The sequence below is a fragment of the Pungitius pungitius genome, chromosome 10 (genome assembly GCF_949316345.1).
Source record: "Pungitius pungitius chromosome 10, fPunPun2.1, whole genome shotgun sequence".
Taxonomy (NCBI): domain Eukaryota; kingdom Metazoa; phylum Chordata; class Actinopteri; order Perciformes; family Gasterosteidae; genus Pungitius; species Pungitius pungitius.
Genome location: NC_084909.1, coordinates 7,689,056 through 7,705,281, shown reverse-complemented (window position 1 = coordinate 7,705,281; position 16,226 = coordinate 7,689,056). Strand labels below are relative to the sequence as shown.

The 16,226-nt window shown below is 44.2% G+C and overlaps 3 protein-coding genes across 14 annotated transcripts in view; all 3 read left to right on the top strand.

The window, feature by feature from the left end:
- pkp4 (plakophilin 4) overlaps positions 1-1,051 on the top strand; it is a 55,226-nt gene extending 54,175 nt beyond the window's left edge. For all 8 annotated transcript variants that reach the window (XM_037487940.2, XM_037487932.2, XM_037487938.2 and 5 more), the window contains one exon: positions 313-1,051. In XM_037487940.2, the coding sequence (XP_037343837.2) occupies positions 313-564 (252 nt within the window). In that variant the 3' untranslated portion in view covers positions 565-1,051. The remainder of the gene's footprint in view (positions 1-312) is intronic.
- A 1,678-nt stretch (positions 1,052-2,729) lies between these two features.
- dap1b (death associated protein 1b) lies at positions 2,730-4,724 on the top strand. Of its 2 annotated transcripts, none has more exons than XM_037487954.2 (4): positions 2,730-2,914; positions 3,825-3,921; positions 4,069-4,132; positions 4,213-4,724. In XM_037487954.2, the coding sequence occupies exons 1-4, from the start codon at positions 2,845-2,847 to the stop codon at positions 4,330-4,332; spliced, it is 351 nt and encodes a 116-aa protein (XP_037343851.2). In that variant the 5' UTR covers positions 2,730-2,844; the 3' UTR covers positions 4,333-4,724. The 2 variants fall into 2 exon arrangements, with proteins under 2 accessions (XP_037343851.2, XP_037343850.2); XM_037487953.2 differs by having other exon boundaries at positions 4,066-4,132.
- A 1,413-nt stretch (positions 4,725-6,137) lies between these two features.
- Positions 6,138-16,226, top strand: part of tanc1b (tetratricopeptide repeat, ankyrin repeat and coiled-coil containing 1b) — an 83,742-nt gene continuing 73,653 nt past the window's right edge. For 2 of the 4 annotated variants that reach the window (XM_037489148.2, XM_037489146.2), the window contains exon 1: positions 7,514-7,744. The gene's annotated coding sequence lies outside the window, so the exon portion shown is untranslated. Of the gene's footprint in view, positions 6,308-7,513; positions 7,745-16,226 lie in introns of those variants that run through there. The other 2 variants (XM_037489147.2, XM_037489149.2) reach the window with 2 other exon arrangements.

Sequence of the window (16,226 nt, the reverse complement as noted above, 5' to 3'; positions counted from 1 at the left end):
AGTCTGAAATGGCCATGTCTTGTTTTACGGGCGTGATGAGGGAGATGTTCGGTTGGCTCAGAGTCAATATCGGCTTTGATGCCGAGTGAGGATGGTGAGCGGCTCACACGGAGACTGAGTGGTCAGCTAGATTCAATTCCCGTGTATATCGTCGTCGTGAGGTCCATTTAAGTCTTGTAAACTCAAGGGAATAAATAATGAAATCGATTTCACGAAGATTATAACAGCGACTGCTGTAAATGAGAACATTTGTTTGCCACTGCACCGGAAAATATCAGTAAAACACAACCGACCTGCCCCTTGTCCTTTCAGCCTGTGTATTATTCAGAAGAGGCGAGCAGGAGGAACTACGACACGTACAGAATGTACCCGCAGCATCCCCGCGGCTACGACGACCCGTACTTGGAGGAGGTCGCCGGCTACCCGCCCGCCGCCGCCGACTACGGCTCGCAGCCTCACGGGCTCAAATCCGCCACCAACTACGTGGACTTTTACGCTAGCACACTGAGGCCTTCCTACAGGGCGGGGGAGCAGTACCCCGGCTCCCCTGACTCCTGGGTATAGGTCTGAGGGGCGCCCCCCCCCCCCAACTCCCCTCCCCACGACCTCCCGGCAGCGGAGCCTGGGGAGCACACAAGGGCCGAAAAAGAAACTTTTTCTTCACAAAGTGTTTGTTTTTCAATGTGAATGTGTGTGTGTGTGTGTGTGTGTGCGGAGGTGGAGTTCAGCTGAGCGATGGCAGATGGAGAGACGGAATGTGCGCCAAAGAAGGAAATCAAGGAATGTGGTTTTTTAAGTTATTTTTTTTTTATTAAGCGGAGGAAGATGGAATCATGCTGTCGGGGGACGACACCCTACACCGCGGCGAGGAGACGTGCGTCCTGTCTAGACGTTAGTTTTTATCTTTGTGAAACTCGCAGCTGTGATAGCATGCTGAGAGGTGTGAGTGACGTGAGCGAGGGTCCGCGGGAAGAGTGAAGATGGGGGAATGTGTATGTGCTGAGGCCAAAATGGATCATGAAATCATATCTGTTTAAAAAAAAAAGAAAAACACACAGGATAAAAAAAAATATAAAAATAGAACACTAATGATGTTAGATTGTACAGAGGGATGAAATTGTATCTGTACTTAATGTTGAAGCTGTGTAATGCCATGAAGTCTTGTACATTTCTTTCATTTTATTGTAAATACAGAAAAAAACGACATGTTACCTAGTTTACACTCATTAGCACTGGTTAAAAAAAAGAAACTTGTGCCATGTTAAATCTATGGGTATATAAACATATGAACAAATATGTGGACATCATGACACAATCGTGCTAAAAATAATAAAAGGTCATTTTTGTTTTTTAAAGCTGTTGCGTAGTTGCATCTTTCCACAAGTACAGCGCAAACGGAAAACAACGCAAAAGAGAATCCCGACTCATTTGGACCCTTTGTTCTCTCTTCATAGTATTCATACAAACTCTATAAGGGATGAGGGCTGCATTCCGCCATGACCCCATCCCTTTGTATGCAGTAATGCTAAAGTAGCAAGTTTTGGAATACAAGTTGTATTGGGGGCTACATACTAGTTCAAGAGGATGACAAGACACTAGCCGGTGATAACGTTAACACATCCTGTAGGAGAAAGTGTAACACTGTCATGTCTCATCTTTTCCACTCCTTTCAGCACGGCAGCATTTACCTGCAAAATATCATCCTGCTCTCACTGCTTAACACGTGCAGCATTCTATGCCACCTGGTCTGAGTTTTGCTCAGGGATCACTGGCTTAAACAAAAGGGTACATAAATGACCCGATGAAAGTCCTAAAGGGGATTTTTAACACAACAAGGCGCTAAGATCGTATAGTCATATTTCACTTCAGTGCCGTTTATTCCCAAACAAGTGGGTTAGCCATCACCCAAACAGTCAGCGGGCTTCCTGTAATACGGACTCAAATCGTGTGCTAATAAGACACAGAAAATGAAGGATATATAGCTTGACGGGGCAGAGAAGGTGTGTTTGTTTAGACAGAGCGGCGACATTGACACACATCCACCAATTCATTAGCTGATTGTGAACCCGATGTGTTTATTTGGAGGGGGAAATTACACACATTGTTACACACCCAAAGGAGTGTTATTTTGGTTTGATTGGCATCCTTTTGACTCCTGATGCCTCTCAAAGTTGACACTTCAAAGGAAGGATAGTTCTCTTATACAAGATACAACCTATAAACTAACCTACCCAATGGATGGGTTGGTAATTCAGCCAAACTAACTGAATAAACCTGTGAATCTCTTTTTTGAATCATAATCAGTGAAGATCTACGTATATATCAATGTTTCCTTGCATTAGAAGGACATTAATGTGTATCTTAAAATATCTAAGACCAACTTGCAGCAGATCGTATCGGGTTCAACATGCATTTCAACACAAAAGCAAAAAGATAATGTGTCAGTATTTGGTGGTTTTATTTTATATTCTGTGTCCGTCCGAGAGCCCTCAGGACACTTGTTGATTGCAGTGATTCTTCATTTCACATCTTCCGGTGTTGTCGAGATTTTCAAAATAAAACGGCCGTTTAAAAAAAAAAAAAAAAAAATCACGGCTCAATAACAAAGATAATATATATTTACTGAGCCATTAACCGAATGTAGGTGGTCATAAGGAGACGTTGCATTGGTTCAGTCATGGTTCAGTTCGACTTGCCAGTGCACACAACATCGGTGACACACGAAAGTGGGCGTCTGACTGCGTGACGTCATCTCCGTTCGAGCATAAAAACAACCGGGTGGGCGTAGAGAAGACTTTCGGCATCGTGCTTTCTTTGTGTTTACCCCGGAAAGTTTTTCAGAAAATGGTGCAGCAACTCCCCAAACCAGCAGCGAGGGAGGCTCCTCTGCTGAAGGCTGGACACCCTCCCGCAGGTACGAAGCGGCCGCGTGCGCGCACTTCGCGCGGAAGCGAGGATTTTTAAAGAATTTTTTTTTCTTCTTCTTTTGAGTCGTTGATGTTTTATCACTGCTCCTTGATGCTCCTCCCGGGTGGAGACAGCCGTGTGAATTTGGACGTTGAATCCCGTAGTTAAAAAAAAAAAAAAACGAGGGGGAAAAACAACAACAATTTTATTGCTGCGTAGGGTTGTTGCGTCGTGTGCAAAACAATGTGGCATCGTGTGATCTCTGCTGGACGCTCATTAGCATCCATCGGGCTACTTTTGAGCAGCGGGCCTCCTTTTGAAAGTATCACGATGTTCTCATTGCCAGCCTTCTGGTAATACGCACGATGGCACGCACGCAAACCGACTGCTACCAGCAGCAATTTGACAATGTTATTATTGGTTTGTTTTGTTTTGGTTGGCAGCCGTACTTGTGCACGTGACACGTATTACCTTTGACCCCACCTTTTATGTGAGATGTGAATTTATTTATCGTCAAAAATAATAGTTGCCTAGTTAAATTTAAACCATGTCGTTTTGTGCCCCCCCCCCCCTCCCCCATCATCATCATCACAGCCTGGCGTGACGTCGGAGTCGTTAAATCAAGGGATTTGTTTCAGTTTCAACGATTAAGTTAACAGGTTAAAGACGTGTGAAATCTTTATTGCTACTAATCCTCTTGTGACTCCTCGCATTGACCCCTGACCCATAACGTCCACTTCCTGTCAAATAATACTTTAACCATCTGTAAAGCATTTTAATATATCATCAAATACTTTCTTTTTCATTATTACTAAAAGATCCCTCTTTACATTTCAAATATGCCAAAAACTAGTTATGGAGCTGATTTTTATTTTCCCGGATGACAGATTTAAACCTTTCCTTCTCTGGGTCCATAGTGAAAGCTGGCGGTAAACGGGTCGCCAAGAAAAACATGGAAGAGAGTGGCACCCATGTGACTCCAGAGAAGGAGACCAAGCGGCCTGAGAAAATAAGGTCGGCTGGCAGTGTTCATCTGTAAAATGTAGTAAATGAGCGTAAAGTGTGAACTTAATAAATGTGTATTTTCTCACGCCGTAATTGAATTAGAATTGTCTGCAGTCTTCTGATCTATAGCCGATAACTAAAAATGTGTTGCAGCAGGTCCGTCGCCACCTCCAGCAGGATGCAACAAGTCGGAATCCTGCTGTCAGGAACTCTCGACAAGGTAAAAACGAGTACCGTTGAGTGGAATATTCCCACGGCCTCTCGTGCCACGGTGTCTAACAAACTGCCGCTTGTTTGCAGCTGAGCCACGACTTCCCCGAGACGCCGGTCAGCGTGTGGCACAGCAAGCTGCGCCCTGCGGTGGAGAAGACCCACACCCCCCGGACCTTCTCCATCCAGCAGCCGAGGAAGTTGTGCTGAAGAATGCCCCCCCCACCCGAGGGAGCCCCGTCGAGTCGACCGTGGAAGACGAAACCTGAAGTGCGTTGGATTCACGAGGGGACCTGCGGGTTGTGACGCTGTTTATGGCGACTGAGAGCTCTTTCATTGAGCTCTGTTTACTTTCTAGCTGCGCTTCATTGTGAAAATACTATATAACCAGCATTGAATGTGTATTTTTTCCTAGTATTGTAAAAGAAATGGTGTTATTTTTCCCAGATGATGTTTTGGAATGTTTACTTGTAAAGGGAGGGTGGCTTTGTTATGTGAGGTTTTTGAAATTGCTCTCCCTCTCCCCCAGTGACATCTTCACTATGCATTGCTTGGCTCTTGATTTGAGTTTAAAAAAAAGATTAATAAATGTAGTTGCCTCACTAGATTGTACATATATTTTGTTATGAGCAACATTGACCACTAGATGGAGCTAAATTGTCATTTATGACAAGTATCAGGATCTAAGTGGTTTTCCAAAAACTAAGCTTTAAACCTTTATTGCTTTTTAAAGTCTATACTTTATGCAAACTACTATGCATTGCAGCAACTGGTAACAAGTGGCTCGATGTTGAAATCCTGACTATTGTTGGAGTTATTTTAGTGTCAAACTTGAAACTAGGTTTCCATAGTGTTCAGTGATTCACTGTTAAATGGTGTCACTTGAACGCTGTGGGAGCTTCCCATAAAGGCTAGTTTGGTCTTGTTATTAATCAAGCTTCGCTTGGGGGGGGGGGTAGATGACTCTGACAAAGTGTTGTCTCTGCCAGATGAAAGCAGATAGTGGCTGAACAAAACGCATGCTGATTTAGGCTCCGATTTATGGGTAAAGTTGCATGCTGCGGCAAGCCTTCATAAAACATCTGGCCAGCCAGAAGTGTTTGTTTTGTGTAAGCCCAGATGCAGCAACCAAAGAACATAATGGAGATGTAAGAGATGCTGAAAGTAGCCAAAACAGGCATCAAAATATTTAACACTACAGCTGGTCTTTTAGCAGTTTGCATATCTGCTGGGCATCAAGCTCAGTTCTATTCTCCAACCAACATGATGCACTTATTTTTTCAAATCATGCATGCTTTTGAAATTGGTCATTCCACGCGGGATTAGACAGGACAATACAATGTACATCTGGATATCAACGCTGCACAGAATATAAATAATTAAAAGCACAACTACTGAGCTACTTTCCAGTAACTTCATCTTTGTTGGACTTTTCCCATTTATATTTTCACTTGTCATGGCTCGTTTCTATGTATCCCAGTAAATCCCACAATGCTGCACTGATCCAGTTCACACAATACCAAGAGCTTGATTCAATCCAATCTTAAGGCCCTTCTTTAGCAACACTAGATGTATTGGGGAAATGCATGTTGGAGCAGCAGAAACTATTTCCTGCAGGTCAAATTCCATTTGCTACAATTCTCTGCACCGTTTGATGAAACGTTCCTGCTTTCTCATTTGTAAAACCTGTGTTATGATTTGTTTAAAAATAAAAAAATGCTCTCCCATACTTTTTCAGAAATATAGTCTGGTCTCTGTACTGCTGTACGTGACACTTTTAGAAATGCTCTAATGCACAGCCTGTGCTGTTGTGTCTCACTACAACAGCTATACTCCAAATCCCCAAACAGGTTGCGTTCGCGCCCTGTTCTCGTGTGTCACGCCGTCCATGTGTTCCCTCGCGACCTTCTCGTTCGCGTCACTGAGCCCACTAAACAATATCTGCTCGTTCATCGGCCGCGCGCACCAACGTCGCGACCTTGCGTGCTCCGCGATGCTCACGCTGTTCACACGCGCCTCCTGCGCCATCTGTGCGTAAAAGTCCGGAGCGCTTTGCTCTTTGCGCTCTGTTTGAGGAGCGGAGCAGTTGGTGGTCTCGTGAGGCGCAGACATGGCGCATTTCAGTGCCAGTGTCTGCCCGTTCGCTGACCCCCGTGACGACCCACCACGCAGCTGAGAAAACACGGTAATGTGTATAACACAACCCCCCGCACATATACAGAGGAAGAGGGAAGAGGGAGGAGGGGGGGGGGGGGGGGGGGGTGATGACGTGGGAAGATGCGGTTTGCACGCCCGAGATATGTTTCTTTCAACGCGGTGCACCTTTTTTTTAATAGCATGCAGGTGAACTCCTTACAAAACACAAAAGACACAGTTGGGATGTTAGGGCATTGCGTGTCTTTGCTGCATGTTGAACGTGAAGGAAAGTGCGTAAAATATTGTCACCTCATGAGGTCCCCATAGACTAAGGTGTGCTGTGATGATTGGATTCATTGTCTCACAGCGTCTATTTGCACGTTTAAAGGTTTACATTCATTAGATGGGGTTCTGTCTATATGGTGAAAACATGTTGCATTTGATGTATTATAAGCCTCTAAATAGAAATAACATTTGCTGGAAGAAATATGCTGATTGACACCAGCAGCAGCGAGATTCAGTACACACAAAGCTACTGAAATGCATCCTGCTTTCTATTAGGCTGATTATACATAAAAGCTTTGCCACATGTCTTTCCCCATCCTCCCCCAACAAGGATGAAGTCATACAGATTATTTGATACGGTGGCCAGTGGAACTTGTCATTTCAATCAGTTACAATGCTTGGATTGTTTACTTTGGAGCTTCATCAAAATTCCCCATTCTGCCCCATTCTGTGTGAAAAGCTCCATTTCAATGTTGTAGCATGTCCAGGGTGGTACAAAGTAACAATGCATCATGTTTAGTGAGATTCTTTAAAATGTTCAAGATATAGCATATACTGCTAATGAATAATATGCAGTATATATATATATATAAAAATAAGTTGTACTTTACTGATGTTTTTTATTATTATATGAGTAGTACTTTCCTGAGTTCCCTAGGAAACAACAACTATGTGATCTGGGATTTATTAGAGACCTTCTGAGGCACTAGTTTGAATGAGACATGCTTTAGTTGTGTTGAGATTAAGAGCAGGAAATTCCCTGGGAAAAAAATCACCATAATGAGCAGCTAATTAAAAACAATAAATTGGATAACCCCAGAGACCAAACTATTTAAGGGACTTTTCGTTGTGGGGGATTGTGGGGGATTTTGAGGATCATAGCCCCCCCCTTAAACTGCGAGCCTGCAGCAAACACTTACCCTCATACACGTATCTCGCATCGTGCATCCTGTCGTGGAGGGGGAATGAGAAAGAGGAGGAGGGTGGGTACCTCATCCCGGTTCCCTGCCCTCCGGTGATGTGCCTCCCTCTCGGATGACGTCACGCTGGGGTGTGTGGGAGGAGCTCCAGCGTCCCGCAGCCTACCTTGGTGGATCCAGTGGGGACTGAGTTCCGCGTGGAGATACTCTGGAAGACTCGGGAAAACTTTTGTTTTCTTGGGGGGGGGGAGGAGGACTTCAATTCCCATGACATTTACCAGGTAAGACCGAAAATACCGAAATGTTCTCAAGTCGGCCGCGTTGGACCGACCTCGTGTTCGGAGAAGTAACGTCGTAGAGTTTTTTTGGGGGGGGGGGCTTTTCATTGGGAGGAATGTCGAGACATGCCCATTGAGCCCCGTCAGGGACGCTGCGGGAATGACAGCAACGGGTTTCCTGTGCTAGATATTCGGGTTTATTTCACTTACGTTAAACGCTGACGTTTTCCTCAAGAATTGGAAAAGTTTGGAATAGCTGAAGAGCATGAGAGGAGTGACAGCGAAATAACTGTTACGAAGAACCACTTCGTGTGATGTAGGGCTGGAATTACTACTCCATTGATTCTGTAAATCTTCTTTAATATGGTTAACATGTAACCGTTGGGCTGAGGATTTAAACCAATGAACTATTTTACAAATGAAGCAACTTTTGCGTGCGGATACCTAAGCACATTTGAAGATAGATAGATACTCTTAATGTTATTATTACTCAGTAGCATCCTCCTCAGTAGGATGCATATAATTAACAAAAAGGTTCAATACTTTTTTTTTTTTTTTTACATCTCTGTGATCGTGTTTGATCAGAAGGCCACTGTTGATGTGGTTTTCCAACCAGGACCCAGCCCAGATATAGTGGAGGCTTTAAGGCTACAGGGCTGTAATCTGGTTTGCCCACATAGATTGAGTCACTGAAGTTTGACCACCGGCTGTAGATGACTTTTGCTGCGTTCAGCATATCTTCCACCGGATTAATCTCCTTAAAACTCTTTGAAAAGTTCTGTTTTCCCTTTTTTTTTTTTTTTTTTAAACTTGTAAATGTCAAGATGCAGTTTTGATCTGTGTGAGCAGGCTCAAGTCATCGAATGAGTATTTTCTGAAAAAACTAATTAGGGCCTGAGCCGACTGCAAGTCGGGCGAAAGCCCTATTGAAATTGCAAGAATTCTTCTTCTTCTTTTTATTATTTCGCCACTTCGAACGCACTTTCGGGGACTTCATCATGTTCAAAAACTCTTGAATTTTTGCACGCGCATCAGAAGTGCGCAAAATTGACGTATGATTGGGGTCCCGCAATTAGAGGAGAAAAAAAAGATCTCTCTAGCGCCCCCCAAAGTGGCCGCAATGTTAATTTTTTTTTTTACTTTTACCGATCGACTTGAAACCTTTTCACACAAGTTCTCTTGGATGTGCTGTACACAAAAAAAATTATGGTATGCAAATGCGCCTACCGTTTTATGGCCGCCATTTTGAATTTTGTGAAAAACACGTTTTTGCGAACTCCTCCCAGACGCTTGGTCCGATTCTTACGAAATCTTCGGCAAAATGATCGTTGGCTCGATGCGATCAAAAGTTATTGAAAGAATGTTGATATCTCATTTTTCAATAAAGTTATGGACCAATGAAGTTTGTAGGTTTGTGTCCTGAAAATTCAAAGGCCTATAACTTTTTTTTTTTCTAACCGTCATTTTCACCAAATTTTGAGGACATGTTCACATTGAGTCCTAGAACATCCCCAAATTTTCCCAGAATATTTGAACATTAGGGGGCGCTGTGGTGATTCTGTGTATTTTTGGCCATTTCCTTCAATTTTTGCATTTACAAACGAACGAACTCCTCCGAGAGTTTAAATCCGATCCATTTCAAAATCTGGCAACTGGTTCCTGACACCCTTGGGGTCAAAAGTTATTAAAATCAAGAGTTTTCATAAAACTACCTGGGCGTGAGCGTGCGTGCAGTTTGGACAATTTTGGAAGATTTTTTTCCAGAACGGAAAATGGTATAACTCCAAGGAACATTGATATTTCTGGCTATAAATGTATATTCATGATGCTTGTGTAGGCCTTTAAGTAATGCCATGCAGTGATTTTCGAAAAAGTATAGCGCCACCTATTGGCTTAGGTCAATGCAAAGTTTGTACATTTACATGTCCATTTCCTAGCCCTTTAATCTGATCAACTTCAAATCTGGGAATATAAGACGTAAGACTGTGACGATGGCTCACAGTGAGAATTGGGAGTTTTGGACCAACTTTGTTGCTGTGACGACGCTATCTCCGCATGAAAGTTCAAGCACATCTTCTGAGCCTCGGCACACTCCAAAACTCTTGAAAACCTCTGTGAGTATTCTACGTGATGACCTTTACAGACCTGATGTGCAGTTTTGGATCAAAAGTGAAAAATTGCCTCCATTGCGCCCCCTGGAAGATTTTGACGAAGCCCCGCCCGCACCCTGTTTGACCGACAAGTCCGCTGATTTTTTACCAAATGTATTAAAGGGAGACTTAAAAAAGTCTCTGAGGAATTTTCTCTAAAACAAACAGGAAGGCAGTTATAATTTTTTTAGTGTGAATATTCCCTGTATTTTTGGCGGAGAGTGACCAATCCTATTTCAGTGACTTTTCGAATTCTCAAACCCATCAGAGGGTTTAGCTCTCCTGGTAAGAAACCGCCCCCCGATCCTATGGTCGTGAGATCGAGTCCCGACAAAATTTTTTTTGTTACTTCTTTTTTTAAACGCGTGTCCGGCTGATCTAACGGACAAAATGATTCAGGTAACTCTCCTTGCTGAGGTTTTTAAATAACTGTACACTTAGAGCAGCTGTGTCACACTCGTTTCAGCCACATACGGCTGCTGGGCACAGCTGCCGTATGTGTGGAGCTGGGGGAGACGTGAGTGACCTGGCGTTTGCCAGCTCTAACGTAATGTATTTCTGTTCAAAGTAACCGCTATTCATGTTTTGCACTTTGTACATCGCCCTTACTTAATTAATTAGACTCCTGATGTGACTTCAATTGTGTTTATTGAACAATGCTGCAAAATATAGTCCCCAAAAATCGCACTCTCCGCCATTTTGTATTGCGTAATCACAGTGAGCTGGTGGCTCCGTTGGGAAGCAACATACGGGTGGAGATGCAAACACGTTTTGTGATATTACGGGTTACTGTTAAGGTAAATAACTCCATCACCCAGCGTTCCCTAGTCTGTGTTGAAGGACATGCGCAGAGCAGCGCGCGGCAGACCCCGGGGGTAGCATTACAGCGGACTGTGCTAGTTTAGCAAAGTATAGCTCGTGGAGTGCTAGGCGGGGTCTCCTCGCTAGCTAGTGAAGTGTTTAGCTAACTTTAGAAACGTTATTAGCTCGTCACCAACGCCGAAGGCTTCACCGCGAACGCAAACGGCAGCCAGCCGCCTTGCCTCTACAGCCAGTGATGTGCCCGGAGCTCAACGGCTTTCTCCCCCCTCTCTCTCCCACGCCACTAACAGACGTTTGTGAGTATTGGCCACAAGTGCCACAAGTGACGCCACCTTGTCCACCCACAGCAACGGGGCCAGCAAGTGTGACTCCTTTTTTTTTAACAGAACGGGCAGAACCGTGAGCTGCGAGTGGACATAATACTGAGGACGCAGTGTGAACAACATTGGACATTATTGTATACAAGGATCTCTTCGTTATGGGTAGTCTTGAATGATGTTAATTCATGTTTTCCTGCATTCAGTTAAGAGCAACAGTGTTAAGCTTGGCCTGTCGTTTGCCGCATCCATGGCTCTATGTTGCTAATGACTGTCACACACATTGGAATGCATGGATGTTGTTACGGGGGATTTATCTGTTGTGTTCTGGTTAATGAGTTAGAATAACTCTCAATTGAGCAGGACCGGTGTGCCCCTGTTAAAGCTTTAACTTAATGTATTTCTGTTCAAAGTAAGCTCTATTCAGGTTATGGACTTTAATAACACTCCTCATGTAACTTTACATGTCTTTAATGAATACAGGATGTAATATTTGTTCAGTATGCAGGGGCAGTATCTTTCATTTGTCATGTTGTACATATTTTGTTTTTTTACATGAGAATATGCTTCGGTACATGCTGAGTTAATGAATATACATTCTAAAGTGCAATGTTCATATGTGAATAAGAGTTGTATACGTTTTATGATAGTCAATATGGTGTGGAAATGTTTCATGTAGTTGGTCAATTGGAACTATATTAGGCAGTAATAACAGCTATGGTTTTTATCTTAAAACAAAAAAGGATAACTCTGTTGGACAACTACTCAATTGTCTTGACGACATATAGGCCTGGATGGCTTGGAACTTTTTTAATTTTAATGACTTGGGTCAATGCAAAGTTTCTACATGGCTTAACTGATTCAAACTGAACTTACCAATATATTAAGCCCTGGAGGAAGAGCGTATCTTAGTCAATGTATTATTAATTATTTCATTCAGCAAAGCTCTCTTCAGGAAGACAGCCACTTCGTCATCCAGCGGGTTTGGTTAAAAAGTTAACATATCTTGATGGAGCAAAAGAGGTGGGGTTAGCTGTCGTCCTTGTACCTCGACTAAACCAAGGTGTGAATTAACCTTGATTGAGACTGCGTCTATAAGATATACAGGACAAGAAAAATGCACTGGATGTAAACTGTACGTGTGTTGAATCAATTATACGGACGCAAACTGGAGAACGAGACGAGCGTTTGCTGTGATTCTTGCGCTTCAGACTCTACCTTTATTTTACAGGAATGCATCTTTTTGTTATCGTGGTCATCGTGCCCGAGACCCCTAACGATTACTCCGCAGGTCTTTTGCAGCGGGGCAACAGCCCGGCGTCGGTGGATTCCGTTCGCGAGGCCGCAGATTCAGGTTTGAATGGCAGCCCCGAGAGTGATTTGTTTAGTCTCTTTAGTCTTTTTTGACCCGCGAGCCCGGCCGACCGCCGCCCCACCCCGACGTGCGAGAATAGGCGAAGGCCCGTTCATCGCTGCTTGCAGCTTTAATTCTCTTTAAAGCCGCCGTGACCTCTTGGCATTCTACTTGCCACATTTGCCGTTTCCTGTGTCGAGGTATTTCTCTCAGTCTAGCTTCATATTTTTTGGGGGGGGATTTTACACTCAACAGGTGCAGCGGGCCTTGTCCCCAGAGACGGCCGCTATTAACTTTCCAACATCATTTTCAGGCAATTTCACGCTGATTGCCGACCCATTAGAAAGGATTTGCAATGCCTCTGGGCCCGAGGCCCGAGTCTGCGCTATTGTCTACCAACTGCAGGGTTATGAGATGTTTGCGCTACAGACCACTCGTCTCATTGAAAGTGCCACAAGGGTCTGCCTGCCGGTTCCTGCGGGGCCTGGTTTCCCATGGTCCCCGGGCCAGTTGGCCAGTTGGCCAGTGGCAGATACTGGCATCGGAGACGCATTGTTATGGCTGAGGAGCTCTTGGTTATTGGAGCCATTGACCCCGACAGGCAGCACATGCTGAGATGATGATGAGGATTTTTGTACTTTCGAAAAGGGGGCTTCTCATTGCACTTTGTTCCAATAGGAAAAACGGGAAAGCCAGTTTTAGATTTGAGTTCCAGTCAGCACACTGTTCAACCAATATCGCTTGGTTTTAAGTTATGTGAATATTGTGACGTGGGATCGTGTAAAATTGCATTTCAGTCCACTTGGTGTTAACTAAATCTGAGCTGCGGGTGAGTCACGGATGCTCTCAAACGTCACTTGTATTGACTTCCTGTTGGTCCACATGAAAACTCATTCCAAACTCTGACCTCTTGGACTTTGTGGATTTGGGATTTTGGTTAGAATTTTAAGGCTGAAGCACTATTATCCTTCTATAAATCACAAGAGCCCTTTAGGAAGCAATCTCCAACGCTGTCGCAGGCATTTTCATAATGTCTTCTGTGTCAAAACATTACATTACAAATACCTGTAATACCAGAGGAGGTGTAGGACGCTGTTACTCCCTGAGGTATGGAAACTGAAGCAGGTTGTGTTTTTAATATCTCGCTGGGGGTGCGACACAAACCTGCGATGGCCGATGTGTCCTCAGCGCTGGGTTGAAGGATCCTACACAGGCCCTCTGGCAAAGTGGCATTGTCTAATTAAAAGACAGTAGCTCAAGTTTCCGAAGGACTCATGTCACATTTTGTATCACAACGACAGGCCTTACCATTTCGTTTCCCCTCAGGTCATCTATTAAAACATTTAAAGAATACATATCCAGTTGCCTTTGTGTGTCAGTGGAGGCGTTGGCAGTGTCCTGGTGTGACTCATCCTGCTAAATCACATTTGAATACGAAACTTATACTCCATCACCAAACTTTTATCTCGAGAGATGAAAGTCCACGCAGGAAGGCTCGTGTGCGCCTTTTGAGGTCCGTGCAAGTGCGTATGTGCGCTCATGCTTGCGTGTGTGTATCTAAAGCACGTGTTGGTGTGTGTTTGGAAGTGCGTCCTAGTAGCAGCTGTTACTGATTTACACTTTTGTCAAGCTCTTTACACAGAGCGAGAGGGGGGGGGGGGTAGAGTCTCAGGGACCCTAATGTGTGAAATTCAGCATTTGTGACAAGGTACTTGCAATGAATGAATGAATGAATGAAGGTTGTGTTCCATTTTCCTCAACATATGCAAAATGATAAAGCAGGATTAGTAATTGCGCCGTCTAAGTGTCACTCAAATGTGCGCCCCGGACCCCCGATGACACAACTTCTATGATTAGTTATTACCTGAGTCCATCTTAAGCTCACTGTACCCCTCCACCCCCCCCCCCCCCCCCCTGCTTTACAACGTCACAGTGGGACAGCCAGCGGAGGTCTGTGAATATTTAACGGCCGACATTGGAACCAGGCGTAAGTCTGCGTGACATCGTAAAACAACAAATCAGGGGACCTCGTCTCGTCTGGATCTTCGGACGCGTCAATTTGTCTCGTCTATTTGCAACTGTATGAGTCGGTGCACAGCTGGTCTCGAGGGACGGCGCCATTGTAGGTAGTTGTGTGTATAAATGTGCGAAGCTAGTTTTAGGCTGGCCCTATTGATTCATGCCATGCGCTGCTCTCCAAAACTGAAAGTGGACACGGCATCTGCCCGGGAGGGAAGCCCTGCTGAAGATACACTGCCTGCAATCCTGGTCCCAAAGGCCTATAGTGTTTCATTTGAAGCAAGTTCATTACACGTCACCCTCTGACCTACACATCTAAGCATGGGATAATCTCTCTGTGGCCGCAAGGACTTCCTGTAGACTTTAAACACAAGTGTTAATATTTGACCCTTAATCAAACACCCGGGCTTCCTGGGAGGCTGCTGTCGGATGGAGTGCAAGCGACGGGCTGATAGTACGGCTTTGTTTGTTTATTTACTTTAAATCCAGATGTTCGTCAACGGTTAATTACCGCGGGCCAAATCAACGACAGCGGTGCTGTTGAACATGCGGCGTTCACGGGAGTTAATGGCTGTGGCTCTGATGAGATGATTGCTGTTACTGAGTGCGCAGTTAGTGCCGCCTGATGATTTTCTAAGAGGAGGGCCGGTTGTTGGTGTGACGTAACAAGTGTGTAATAGTTGTGGAGAGACTTCCAGCGAGTCCGAGAGGAGAAAAACCCAAGCCGCCAGGCTCCATGAATGTAGTTCATTTGTAATGCCTTGCTCCGTTTTTATTTATTTATTTAAAATCTGGTTCGGTTTTTGTGCAATGTCATTCTTGCCTTCCAACATTTTAGTTTTCCGTTTCAATTCAGAGCAACGGTTGCTTTCCAAAACGTGTCTCGACACCTCCAGAGCAAAGACTGCTGGGATGAAAAAGACTCCATCGCTGCTGAGCCAGCATGGAGGCCTGCGCATGGATTTATTATTCATCAGTCCTATTAGAAAAGATCAAGGACAAATGGCCTCAGAGGGAAAATCGGTCTTCCCAGAATGACCCTGCTTTTTCCCACGGCCGTCTAATGAGTAGATCAGACTTGTTATCCTTTTAATTTCACGCAGAGCCATGTGGCTTGTCCTCCTTAGTAACCAGCTTGCTGGCTTTGCCCCAAGCTAGAGTTTTTCTTCTTTCTTTTTTTCAATCAGCCTGTGTCTGTTGATATCATGGCACAATAAGATTTCCCACCGAACAAAGATAAATAATCACAATATCGCTGCGTTCTCATAGTCTACTTTTGAAGAATCTCGAAATGTCGTACTATTTTCTTGGCCTCTGGCTCCACGATCGTAAACGCCACCGCACGTCACGCTCAGAGCCCAGGTGGTGACGTCTTTGGTTTTCATCAATGATGGCATTCTTCTCCTGTAATAATCTTACTAAGAGCCAAATCAAAGCCAACCCTTTACTTTCCATTTAAGGGTTCTTTTCATTGCCACCGAAACAAATTTCCGCAGGTTCAGGTTTGGTTCCTGCTGCTCACGATGTTCCTGCTTCCCGATGGCTGTGAAGGGAGTTTGCACCGCTGAATGTTGTGGGAACGTCATGCACAGACCTTGAGGCTGCCATGACTTATTCTGACTGTTTTTTTTTCTCCATTCTTGAATATCTGTTATTTGTTTCATATTGCTTTGAAACTCAAGAAGTGAGGCATTTTTAAAAATCTTATCTTATCTTTTTATTGCTTGAATTTGCTGCCTTCTGGATTTCAAGGATTTCCTTTTAATAGTGAAGCAATGACGCTCCACTCTACTGACTGCTTTAAAGGTTTAGAAAGCGTATTC